Source organism: Osmerus eperlanus, chromosome 5 (genome assembly GCF_963692335.1).
Source record: "Osmerus eperlanus chromosome 5, fOsmEpe2.1, whole genome shotgun sequence".
NCBI classification, from domain to species: domain Eukaryota; kingdom Metazoa; phylum Chordata; class Actinopteri; order Osmeriformes; family Osmeridae; genus Osmerus; species Osmerus eperlanus.
In genome coordinates this window covers 16243487-16256712 of record NC_085022.1, presented here as the reverse complement: position 1 = coordinate 16256712, position 13226 = coordinate 16243487, and the positions used below count along the sequence as shown (strand labels likewise).

At 47.1% G+C, this 13226-nt stretch overlaps 1 protein-coding gene and 1 long non-coding RNA gene across 2 annotated transcripts; both read right to left on the bottom strand.

Moving 5' to 3' along the window:
- Positions 1-3165: 3165 nt before the first annotated feature.
- LOC134021310 (uncharacterized) lies at positions 3166-7489 on the bottom strand. The gene is made up of 3 exons (XR_009930493.1): positions 7338-7489; positions 7163-7220; positions 3166-3724 (listed from the first exon to the last, which is right to left on the bottom strand). It is a non-coding gene; the product is annotated as an uncharacterized LOC134021310 (long non-coding RNA).
- Positions 7490-10336: 2847 nt separating this feature from the next.
- On the bottom strand, positions 10337-12769 carry fjx1 (four-jointed box kinase 1). Its single transcript, XM_062461981.1, has one exon. The coding sequence runs from the start codon at positions 12358-12360 to the stop codon at positions 11080-11082; it is 1281 nt and encodes a 426-aa protein (XP_062317965.1). The 5' UTR covers positions 12361-12769; the 3' UTR covers positions 10337-11079.
- Between the last annotated feature and the right edge of the window lie 457 nt (positions 12770-13226).

Genomic DNA, 13226 nt, shown 5'->3' with positions numbered 1-13226 from the left:
GGAGCAGAGAGGGCAAATTTGTATGGTAAAAAATTCCCTCATTTGTCACACCAGAGACATGAACACGCAGATTCAAGTCAACACTGAGCTTCTTCTCTGTTGGGGTCTGTGGGTGGAGTGAGTGTGTGTGTGTGTGTGTGTGTGGGAGGGAGGGAGGGAGAGGACGTATAACAGTCTGAACATGAAAGAGCTTTTACTTAACCACCAACACCCCGTAGACCAAGGGATTGTGGGGGATTTTGTCTCCTCGCTATGTGCATGTCGTCGTCTTAGACGCTGGGTCTTGTTCCCTGCGTGCGGCCCTCCGCTGCATGTTAAACTGCCTTTGTTTGTAATCAATCAGCACAAATGTTACAGGAGCACAACAGGGTTCATTACACATCCTGCTAGGAGAAATGACACCAGTCTCCACATCTATCATCTTCACACACCACAAACCCCTGCAATCCAACACCCACTGCTGAGGAACAAGGACACGTACAATGGCTGTCTATGTCCTATAATGTTCCCGGCAAAGTCACGCCAACCGATTCAGATAGCATAGGACCGAGAGGCAGGTGTCTGGGAGCTGTCCTGATAGAAGACCCCCAGGGTAGTCTGGGAAATGTCAATGTCAATGTTATAGGAACGTCTAAATTACATTGTGTGTGGGTGTGTGTGTGCCTTTGTTAGTGTGTGCGTGTGTGGCCTGTCTGTGTGTTTTAGACACTCCTATGGCTGCTGTGTCTGGAGCTTTCCTGCAGTGTGGTGCAACACCTTATCTGACTGGACACGCTAAAGGGAGGTCTACAGGGACCAGGGAGAGGAATGGTATGTGTGAAAACACTCAAGCTGTTCCAGGCACCGACTAAGACTTGACAGAGGGGGGAAAAGAGAGAGAGAGAGAGAGAGAGAGAGAGAGGGAAGAGGGAGAGCTGGTACGAGAGAAAGCATGACCATAACAACAAAAGCTTGGTTCTCTTTGAAGTAGCCCCTATCGGCTCCCCATTCGAACCCCCCCACCCCCCCCTCCCCCCCTCCGGGTCCATCAGCAAGCCGTAAATCGGCGCGCTCATCCGTCAGGACGTCTCTGTAGTCCAGGAATGCCTCCTCGGGGCTCTGAAGCCTGCTGAGTTATGGGAGCACCTGGAGAGAAGGGAGAGGGAAGAGAGGGCGAGAGGCAGAGGGAGAGGGCAACACGGAGGGAGGGAGGGAGGGAGAGAGGGCTCAGGTTCACCCCTCTCATGCTAACACCCAAACAGGGCCATGCGATGACACGGCTGCAGGCTGATAGATCGGCTGCGATGGGCTCCTTATCCTGGTACCGGAGATGGGCCTTTGAACTCCAGCATGGCTCACGAACTGTAGCGTGTGCCCTGCTGTGACATCACAGGCAGAGCTGAGGGGAGGGGCCGTGTGATTGACAGGTAGGGGGGGCGTGTTTAACTGGAGGAGGGTTATAAAAACAGAACATGGGGGAGGTTGCGCCCTTTCCTGGCTCGGTCGCCTCAGCACAGCAGGGCCACATTCCTGAAACACACACGCTCCAGAGCCATCCATCTGCCGGCCCCTGACACACTAGGCAGATGCGTGCGTATGTGCAGAGAGTGTGAGAGATAGGTGTGTGTGTTTGTGTGTCCCTCTGTATGTGTGTGTGTGTGTGTGCGTGAGTGTGTGTGGACTCTCCAGCTCTGGACAGGGTTGTCATGGACCACTCTGCCAGTTACTGTGTGGAGTCGATTGTAAATCCTTAGATGAACATATAAATCATCTTTAATGCAGTATTTGTCCTTGCGGGAGATGTCTGCTTTACTTCTCAATGTCTCCCTGTGCCTAAGTCTGTGCCATTCCACCATCTGATTAGAGAATACAAGTCCAGTCCCGAAAACAAGTGATTCCTTAGCCATTATCCAGGACATATCCACAACCCCCAAATGTCCTATAAGTCTCTTTTCAGAGAATAGATGAAACAATTAGAAAATCGAAGAAGAGTACAGGAATTACATATAAGAATTCAATGAAATGAAATGAAAGTGTGTGGGGGAGTATCCCAGACTGAGTGTGGGTGAGATACATGCAGAGAAGAAATAGAGATGTGGGAATGCTTAGACAGATTGCAGTTCTGTTTCACTGGCATTGATTTTGCTCGAGATGTCTTTGTGGCCAGCCTGCATGATTAGTCCCTCCCAATCAATGACTGCAGCCAAGATCTCACTGGCAATATTTACACAGGCCAAATGAGCAAGGAGACTTATAATGAGGAGAGAGAGGGCGAGCAAGAGAGAGCGAGAGCGAGCGAGAGCGAGAGAGAGCAAGAGAGGAAAATAAAGAGACAGAACAAAAAATAGAAAGAGAAAGGGTCGCAAAGCGAGAGAGAGAAAGAGAGATGAGAAGACAGAGAGACAGAGACAGAGAGAGCGAATGAGAGAAAGAGATAGGAACAAAAAGACAGAGAAAGATAATTGAGGCCCGTGCAATGAACTCAAGAACTATCCATCTGAAGAGCACCACTTGAAAATCTCTTAGTGATAATTACTGACTGAATTCACTAAACAATCCGTCACTGCTTTCTGAATCCTCCCTGCCTTTGTGTTAATCTGTGACTCCACGCTTACATTGACAAAGACTGGACGATGACAATCCTACCACAAACTTTGAGAGGAAGTGGTCTTTATAGTCAGTCTAAATAGAACGTGTTCACACTAGTCTGTTGTCAGGAACACACAGGGCGGCATCCAAAGCAGGGTGCGAATTACGGGGGGGGTTGGGGTGGTCTGAACCCCCTAATTAAGACTTGGACCCCCCCAAAAGAGGTAAAAACAACAGGTCGGGGGGGTCAATACACCACCTGGAGAAGAAGTTGACCCCCCCGATTGTCATTGTATAATTCGCACTCTGATCCACAGGTCTTCTCCAATCTCCCCTTCCCTCTCCCTCTACCTCTCCTCCTTCCTTTACACAACTCTTCCACCATGATAAATAGTGTTTTGGGGTGAGAAGCAGAGAGGAGTCAGTGTTTTTGTGGTAGGTCAGGTTGCAGCAGGTCCAGGTGTAGAAGACTGGGACACGGTATACTTGAAGACGACTTAACAGCTACAGTAAATGTCCCTGGTGACACGGTTTAAATAGCAGGTTCTGATCCTTGGGCTACAGTCACACCAGTCAAGAGACAGAGGATACCGAAAAATAGGCTTTAATAAATCCAACCTGATAAAATGTACAATAGTAAAAACGTAGTGTCTTTCTGTCCTTTATAAACCAGGGGGTGTCTCTCGTAGTGGTCCTTTGGCGTATGCCAACTCTATTAGTCGCCGCTGCCGGTTCCGTATAATACCGCTCTGTTCTGCCGTAGCCCACCTCTTGCGATGCGGGGAGCGCGAGACAATAATCAACAGACTTGCTACTCTGTTGCGCACAGTGATGCGTTCTTATTATGGAGACATGTGGGTACTTCCCCTTTAGGCGTCAGCAGTCGGGCCGAAGAAATCCTGGATTCTGGACGCAGTGGGTTCGTCGGACAGCCAAGCCGCGGTTGTGACCCAGGAGTCTAGCTGCGGGGAGCGGAATACACCTGGTCGCCTCCTCCGGGGCCTAGTTGCAGGCAGCAGAATCCGGCTGGTCGATTCGTCCAATCGATAAACGCGAAAAAATTTCCACTAATCAGTGGAAGTAGTAATAAGGAGTAATGGGCTGTGTCACTGTCAGCTGGGGAGTTTGCTGCCCTCATCCTTGTTGTCTCCAAACACTGCATTGCACATATCATAATACAAACAGCACATAAACGATACCATAATCACAGCAACCAATATGAAATCACCACAACGTAAATAACCACAGCAAACAAAAACATCTCAAATCATAATCAAACCCAACTAAAATGTACTACAGAAATAGCAGACAAACATAGGCTGGCCAACTGGCATCTGTGACATAAACAACGAAACACATGGCTCTGTAAGAAGAGTAGCCGCACATGCTCTTCTCAAAATGGAATGTCATGAAGAACTTTGATGTCTGCAAAGATTTCTACTTTGCTAAGGCTCTTCTGTCCTTATATCTTTCAGGACGACATGTCCAGGCTTGTCTGGAGACAGGGATACTTGAGGCTCAACAGTAATACCCTGCTAAGGTTTTCCTTAGTGATGTGATCCTTCCACATCCTTCCTCAAAAGAAAAAGACAAAATCTGGACGCATACCAGATGCCTTTCCTCCTCAACTACTACGCTGCATGTCTACCTACATACCAGCCTGCCTGTCTACCTGCCTGCCTGTCTGTCTGACTGCCCGCCAGCCTGCAATTTTACTTTACTGCTTGACTACCGTTCTGACTTCCTTTATGATTCTCCACCTTCCTTGACGTCTGTTTGACTGCCAATCTGGTCTTCTTCCTGCCTGTATATCTATCATCCCTGCTCACCTACCAGCCTGCTCTAGTGCCTATATCGGTCTGTTATTGTGCCGGCTGGATTAGTCGCGGGCCTGTCCGTCCGTTTCCCCCGTTCCATCCTCCAATGTCTGTCTTGTTCTCTCTGCGTAGCTGTGAGTGCGAGAGCTGCCACACAGAGCTGCTTCTGTACTCTCCATGTTGCACCGTGCCATTACAGGCATAGGCCAGCCACAGCATTTGTAGGATACGACAGCCTAGTACAGCACAAAGCCCAATTTACATAGAAATGACCAAATTACCAAGCACAGGCAAAGCGAATGATGCTATCACTCAAAGTGACTGCAGAAAAGTAACCACAAACATGCACACGATAGGCCACGGCCGAGAGCTAATGCTCCTAGTCAGAGAGGCGATGCTCAGCTCTGAAGGAGAAGGAAGTGCTGATTCAGGGATGTGGTGGGGCCAATTTTTTTTTCTTTTTCGTTCAGGTGCCAACAATGCCTTTGTCTATCTGTGTTATTGATCCTGCAAGGGCTTTTGAAGGTGAGAGAACAAAACTGTGATGTCCCAGTTAGGACACACAACAAGCCATTGAGCCTCCACTGACAGGGTCAGATAGCCCAAGGGTTTACAGCACGGACAGTAGTTATTCACATCCCATCCACCTGAGAATTCAAAAGCTGAGTTTCCTAACTGGCAATTCACCACTTTTTTTTATTAATCTGAAGTGCTTCAGATTCGAGTGTTGGCCTGGACTAAGTGGCACTGCAGCTGCAATTGTGTTTCCATATTTAGAAAAGGTCACAACCTCCGCCGTGTTATGCAAACCTAACCATATGTCCACCCAATTCATTCAGAACAGCCCCTTCCCTGCCCTCGCTCTGCACGCAAATCATAAACCAACACTGCACAGCATTAGCATAGAAATATCTTCATTAAGACCTCAGCTAGCTCTTGTTCTAGGTAGGCATGAATCAGACTCATTCAGGTGCCAAATGATAGATGATCTCTCTCTGAATGCAATCAGTTATTCTTTCCAGCCAAAAGACAGAAGAAGAGGGAAAAAGCTGTCATTTCCTTAAGCATACTAATTCTAATTTACATAGAAATTAACCATGATGCAAATGAGTGCAAGTCAGTGTGCTTGAAGCAGGTGTCTCCTGGGCTGAACCCAGGCACCAACAGCCTCCACTAGGAAGATTACACACATTCATCAGGCATGCCAATCAAGAAGGACTGACTGTCTTATAAATTGACGAGGGAAGGTGAGAAAATGAGGGGAAAGATATAAAGAGAAAGAGAGACAGAGATAATAAAAAACAGACAGTAAGAGAGAGAGAGAAACAGAAGAGGGAGATCAAGAGGACAGAGAGAGACAGAGAGATACAAACAGAGAGACAGAGAGGGGTGGACAGAAAGAGCAGACAGACAGAGAGACCAAGAGAAAGAGGGTCCTAAAGTGCTTCTTCCCCACAGAGCCCTGACAAAGATAGTTGCGAGGGCTAAAGTCACAGCTGACTGGCTCTGGGTGGAGATAAACAGGGCAGGCTGTTCAAACAGTGAAGCTATGTGTAATTGCATCACTTGCAAATGTAAATTCATGTGTGGCCCTTCTTTCACACTATTTTCTCACTCACACATTTTTTTATCATGGTTTTTCTTGTATAGTTATCTCTAGCACTCGCTCTTTTTCTAATGGATGAGTAGTCTGAAATCAGGTCAGCAGTAATACAAAACTTGTGAAGATTGTTTTTGGGATGGAGAGAAGATGAAGAAACCGAAAGAAAAAGAGGTAAAGGCAATGTGAAACGAGTCACTGGCTTCTCTCTCTGAGTGTCACTGTTTCTCAGTACCTACCATCTACAATATAGGCTACACATAGCATCATTCCTATAGTCCTATAACCTAAGTAACAAACATTTCATGAATCGGTAAATAAAGGTTATATTCTGCCCCGAAGCCTAGTTTTTCTCTTCTGTTTTGACATTTCTCATGAAGCCACTGACTGCTGAAGTACTGAATTACACTAGACTTGATCATAACACTCATGAACCCTGGCTGCATGTATATGGCTGGAGGGACATTGCATAACAACTTTGCTGGAATCAGATTCAGGTTACAGACACACGGCATTCCGTGACTAGCATAAAAAACAGTCTGCTAACCCGTACTGTATAGCAACACGTAAACAGAAACATAAACAGTGTTTAAAAACACTGTTCATGGAGCGAGGAGTTGGAGATAAAGCTAGTCTCAACAGAGTGAAAAAAAAGTTTATTTTATATGGAAAGACTCCATCTGAATGTAAGATCTAGACGTGGTACATTAATGATTGGGAAGTAATAGTAATAGCTGGGAAGTAAGGAGGAGAGGAGCAGGCTGTAGAAATGTCTGAACAGGAGGAGACAGGATGTCATCTGTTTCATAACCTAGCAGCACAGAAGCCTAGAGAGGATGGCCAACCAATTGAGTTGTTGGAGTGTTCCCTGGTGTGCGATCTCCTCTGACAGAGCCCTGTGAAAAGTCCTTCTCCCACTCCAGGATACAAGCATCCTGGATGTGTGCACGGCCACCGAACCTTAGGGAAATTTGGTGCGCAGCGGTAGAGACCTCTTTATAGATTTACACATAATAACATTTGCCTGCGTATGCAGCAGGCAGGCAGGCTCACACACTTAGGAGCAGAAAAACATGCAAACCATCTGCCTATCGTTCACGTACCTCCTGTTCTTGCACGGTAAAACCGCATCCATCGCACATGCAGACACACAAACGCTTTCTCCAAATACACATACTTGCAGCCAAATGTAGAACCACCCACTGGAGACTGCTGAAACTTGTACAGCTGTCCTCCTGAAATAAAAAGGTGAAAATTGATCTTCAGCATCTCCAAATCCCACCTACGCACAACACTTAGCGTTAGTGTTTTTATGCAGGCAGCCACTTATAACAGCGCTGTTCTCTTGGTACCTTGGGTTTGATTTGCCGAGGAATACATATTTTGTGGAGCTCACTGTCAAATGCGTCAACAGCCTCCCAGTAACATGGCTGTCCTCTCGTCTGTGTCGGCCTGCGTGACCGGATACCTCGCCATCTGCACGCCAAACACCCGAGCCTGTAAGCAAGTGACCCTCTCTCTAAAAGAGGTCACACGGACAACTAGCCTGGCACACCACAGCGTAGGACTACTCCTGACACAGTAGCCCTGTTCCCCAGACCCCCAGGTCTTCCGCCCTCCAGCCCCCTCGCTGCTCCCCCGACCCCCCCTCACCGTGGCCTGTGTCCAGTCACGCGTGACGGAGGGACTCCCCCCCCTAGTGTGTGCAGGACGCCTTCCATAATGAAATCACCCGCTCCTGAACAGGAAGTTCACTGCACAGCACAGCAACGGAGGAATGCCAGTTATGCACGTCCGCTAGCCCACTGTCACATGCTAGCCATGCTGGGAGACAGCCAAGCCTAGTCAGTCAGTCGTTCAGGCAAAGCTGTACCAATGTTGCTATTTTGTTGTCTTTTGGTGGATGTTATTTGTACAGTGTAAACACACAATTGTTATTTGTTTTAAAAGATTAGTTTGAGTAATTTTTTTCTAAACTCATTTAAATGTTTGAAACTCATTTCACAAAAACTAATTTTATGTTGAAAACATAATAATCTGTAAAATAAATGTTTTATGTTTGATAACTTGCTTTGTTTGCTTTCCCAGTTCAGAAAACTCAGTGTCTTTGCTTTTCAAAGCTCAGCAATATTTAAGGACCAATACAAATGTTGTATAAATAATCATTGGAATGTGCTTCCCTCAATGAGGCAAAACAAATAAGTGAAAACCTCCGGAAGCAGATGAGCCAGTGTACACAGCTGTCTCCCCCGGTCCCCGGAATCTGCTGTCCCAAAATGTGTGTGTGTGTGTGTGTGAAGAATAAAAAAGAAAAAAATCCATCATGGCCTCCACAGGAATGCCTGCTATGTGTCAGTCTGTAGAGAGGGGCAGAATGAGAGGATCAGTATACCTGACGGCTGTGAGCTGAGACATGCAGTGGGTTGCCGACTTCCTGTTTGACTGGCTACCTGTGTAACTGCCTACTTGTCTGACTGTTTTATTGCTTGCTTGCTTGACTGACAGGTCAGCCTGACTATCTGGGTGACTACCTGCCTAACTGCCTGCCTGCTAGTCTGCCTGACTACCGACACTGATAACAAACAGAGCAGAAACCGGCTCTAGCTGAGGCCCTATGATTGGGTGTCTAACTCACACATTCAGATGGATAGGATGAAAAATATCTGGCCTATAGCACTAGCCAATGAAAAGTTGCAGTAATGAGGCCATGTCACTTTGGGGGGCTCATGGGGCCTGGGGCTTAGGGTGGACCTGAGTGTAGTGGAGGGGTTAAGTTCTGTGAGGCTTGTGGCAAGGGACACAAACCAGATGGGAACACATGTGAATAGTTAGGAACAGTTCCAGGGTTTTGATACTAACCGCCAACGTGATTAGGAATGACAAGAACTATTGTAAAAAACAAAGAGTGGTCTTTCTGGTGCAACAAAAAGACATAAAACAACTAATTTAAAAAATTACAACTTTCATTTGCAATTTTGCCAACAACTGCTGACAGATGTGTGGCCAGGATTGATGGAGGTGGGGGGTGGGGGGGGAATGGAAGTAAGGAGGGAGAGAGAGGAGGGGTGCGTGTCTGGTTTGAAACATTCAGACCTCGGATTAGCATTGTTTCTAATCCCCAGTGTCTGAGACCAGTCGTAAATCTCCTGGAGGACTCGGCATCGACATGCGTGCCTCAGAGCTAGACACCCAGCTGCAAACACAGCCCCCTCCCCCCCATCTACCCCTTCCTAACCCCCACACTCCCTCCAGCGCCCTCCCAGCTACCCCACCTCTTGTTAAAGCGACATGCTTCCCCCCCCCCCCCTCCACCGCCGTCTCGGTGCTTATTGATCCCCTTCGTCCCTATTACAGTTCGAGGCAGACAGCTAGCACAGGCCTCCAGCTCCACCTGTTCAAACCCCAGCTGCGTCTTTGCCGTTAATCGCTCCCTAATAGGGAGGAACACAGATCGATAGCAGGGACACGCAAAGAGTACGCCAAGGGGCTCTGTTTCTCAAGCAGTCAGGATAAACCACTTCATAGACCCTAAACCCCTCTCGGTGTTCGAGTGAGGCCTCTCTCCTCTCCCTCCTCCTCCTCCTTCCCCTCCAACCTCTATGAGACAAGAGTCAAGACTAATAGAGGGGCCTGAAGCCAGCCATGCCTTACCCCAGCGCAGGTGTAAGACAAACCAGATGAGATGAGGGATTGAGGGGAGGCCTGGAAACCATTAGAACTTCAAACGTTTATCATTGACGTCCCACGCTGCGTAGCCTCAGGTCTGGTGCAGGAGATCACAGGACCAGATGAGCCCAGTGAGGAACTGTGAGGAGATCGCTGTGGACGGTGAAATTAAAACAAATGCCTTGTGCCATAACGAGAACATCTACGCAGCTAAAGCACATGGAGCCTCAGCGTAATAGCTGGTCTGATTCCTCATCTAAATACAACATTTCATATCCCTCCCAGTTCACTTCTACTGAAAGTCTTTCCCCTGATCTAGCGAGCTAATCTAGGAAGGATGCTCAAGGCACCAAAAAAAAAGATCCTCCCTTCCTCCCACATTGCCGTACTTACCATGATTTACTGTGACCACAGTCAAAATGAGTCATTACTGTTTGTCCATCATGTTGCAGACTGAAAGGAGTTAGAACTCCCTGCTGGGTCCTGCCTGCCTGACTGAGACGAGTTCCAGGGTAACAGCATAAAAGGACATGGCATTTTCATAGCACAATGGGCGCACTGTAGTGGATGAGGACAGAAGCCTTTATGAAAACCCCAGGGCTCCACAAAAACCAGGCAAATATTTGACCCGTCATTGTGACCAATGGAAACGGCCTGAATAAGAAACTTGTGGGTTGACAACGGCTTAACTTAAATTAAAATATATTTATCAAAAGAAAATGCAAGGAAGGACTGGAATGTTACAAAGCACATTAATTAGTGGAGCAGGATTCAACATGTTTGATTACAAATGGATGAACTTAGTATTCACAATGTAGTTCTACTTACACCATGTACAGTATGACATTAAGGCTGAAGATACAATCAAAAGACGATCAAATTAAACAAGTGTTTTTTTGACAACTGATTGTAACACATTTTGTACAGAGAATGAAATCAAGATTGATACTACACTGTACATCAGAAACATGGTAATATGTGCCAACAAATACAGAACTATTTCACATGTGTTAAGGCTTAGATTAAGGTTTATCAAGATCCGTGAAAACATGTCCTACACAATGATTTTACAGATAAAAAAGAAACAACTGATGTCCTTCTTGGCTGCTCCTATTCAACGGGAAACCGGTGTATCAATTTGGAAATATAAATTCTGACAATAATAGGAAATACAGCCCAAGAAAGATTTGAGGCTTGGTGATAAACTACAGTATGCTGTGATATATCGAGAAGCCTATAACAATTGTCAATCTTTTTTCAGATATATGCTATCATTGTTCACAAGAGGTAGTTCATAGATTATTCCAATCCATTTTAAACTGATGCGTGTTAATCAGGTACAGGTGTCTTCTGACTAGCAGCAAACGTAATTCTCTGGGGACAGTGAGAGATTGAGATAACCTGCGAATTGGGAATTAGATTGAATGTTCACAGCTGGCTGTACTTTCCCTTGCAATGCAATATGTGTTTGTACAATCTGTCAATTCTGTTCTGTAATACACCAGCGTGTTCTTCTGATAGAAACCCTAATTCTGTAGACAAAGGATCGCTGTCTCGATAGAGCTCGAGAAGCTGAGTCCTCGTGTCCCTGCGACGGTGCAGCTCTATAACGCGCTGCGCTGTCCTTTTTCTGAACACACACACGGAACCGAGAACGGTACTATGGTATTTCTCCCACATATCTAGTACTCGGTACCCGTGCACAAGCCCGGCCTCGTTGTCTATGAAAACCAGGTCGCCGCTTGGCGTTTGGAGCAGGTTATTGGTATCCCTCTCCATCACCCGCGAGTCCCACTGCAGGCTGAATAGGTTGCTAACGAGTCTGTCGAAGTTGGCAGTCAGATAGTCAAACAGTATCAGGTCGGTCCACTGCATTAACTGCAGCAGCTCCGGCACCGTCTTGTTACTCAGCTCTCCGCGGAGAGGATGGAGACCGTTGCTCTCCTGTCGAAGCGGTGCAGGAGTAACAACACCGGTGAGGTTGGAGACCCATTCTGTGAGAGATACCACAGCTCGCTCGCTCCACTGTAAACCGCCTATCCTCCTCCTCACAGAAGCCCATTGTTCACTGTCAACGTTCAACTGGGAGAGAATGAGGGGCGGCAGGTTTGTGATTCCTAACAGGCAGGCCAGGTAATACGTCAAAGTTTCTCCTTGCACTTGGTCCGCGTTTATTCCGTAACGCACGCAAGCTTTGGTTCCGTCAGAAAAAGTGGCAAGCTGATTAGAAATCCTGCCGCAGCCTGCCTCCAGCTTCACTATCCGGTTGCCGCGGGCTCTCTCTCGCCAAGCCCGGGCATGCTCCTCACTGAAACCGACATGCAGTTGATCATCCAGCCATTCACTCCAAAAAATCCCATCCTCAATCACGGACCCCAGTTGGCCCTCCCTCAGCTTCGACCCCGTGTTATTTACATTCATATGGTAATCTCTGCTTCCTAAAGAAACAGTTTGATCCCTTGCGCTTGTGAGGTTGTCAAGCTTTCCCCCAAAACGAAGCCTCTGTGCCACGGGAACGGTAAGTAACGCCCGGAAAGTTTTGGTAGATAAGTCTGTCGATGGGCCGGGGTGAAAGGACCCAGCCGCCGTGACGTGGAGCCCTCGTTTGTATCGCTCCAGCTGGCTTTCCAGTCTGCTCCAAACGTAAAACACGCAGGAACAAGTGCAGAGAAAAAGCAGTGCAAGTAAGTTCGCCGAAACAGCTCTCATGGTAACTGACAGTTGCCCTTCCCTTTGTTGCACCGGGACCAGCCGCACAGCTCCAACTGTATTGAGTTCAATTATCCTATTAAATACCGAGGGATGATCATTCAAGCACCGTTAACCCATACGGAGTCAGTTATTGATGCTCGATATCAGCGCCACGTCCCGTGCCCGATAAACCAACCCCGAGCCCCTTGCTCTCGGGCAGACTGCTTAGATCACGGAGGGGTTCGTTAAACAGCGCGGATCGCATCTTCTGCCCTCATTAGACCAAATTTAATCCCTTTCTTCTTCTTAACTTTAAATAAATGTACTTTTTGAATGATAAAACGTGTGGTCTATTCTTGAGCGATTCATTGTCCCGGCAGCGTAATGCTTCTCTTGCTGCCTGAGCGTCGGTCTCCGTCTCCACTGGGCTGTGGTTTAGTTTGATTTGTATAGCTCCAGCTTGCATAGAGACACTAGGCGGTGAAACACGTGACTCTGGCAGGGTGATGGTAGGCGTAGGCTATCGTGGGAAGTGGTGGGTCATGCTCCAGTACAAAGCAAAGTGAGAGCAGCAGCTTTAGGGACAAACGAGGCATCGGGGCTCTCAGACGTCAACGGTTGTATATGAAGGAAACGTACATTCATGACTTTTCATAGTAATTAAAGCTCGATTCATGAATTGGTGTAAGGAACATAACATATAAACAAAATGAGAATGACTAGATTATGATCAAATTCTCACGCAATTACAAAGGCATATTTGATTTAATCCCTCCCCACATATCATTTTTAATCTCTTGTTTACCAAATAAAAGCAGATTAGGGAAATGGATTCAGACATTTTAGCTGTTGGTATCTGACCACTAGGTGTGGATGCAACACAT

Coding starts and splice junctions, on each gene's coding strand:
- fjx1 (XM_062461981.1), bottom strand. CDS start 12,360: ATGAGAGCTGTTTCGGCGAACTTACTTGCACTGCTTTTTCTCTGCACT.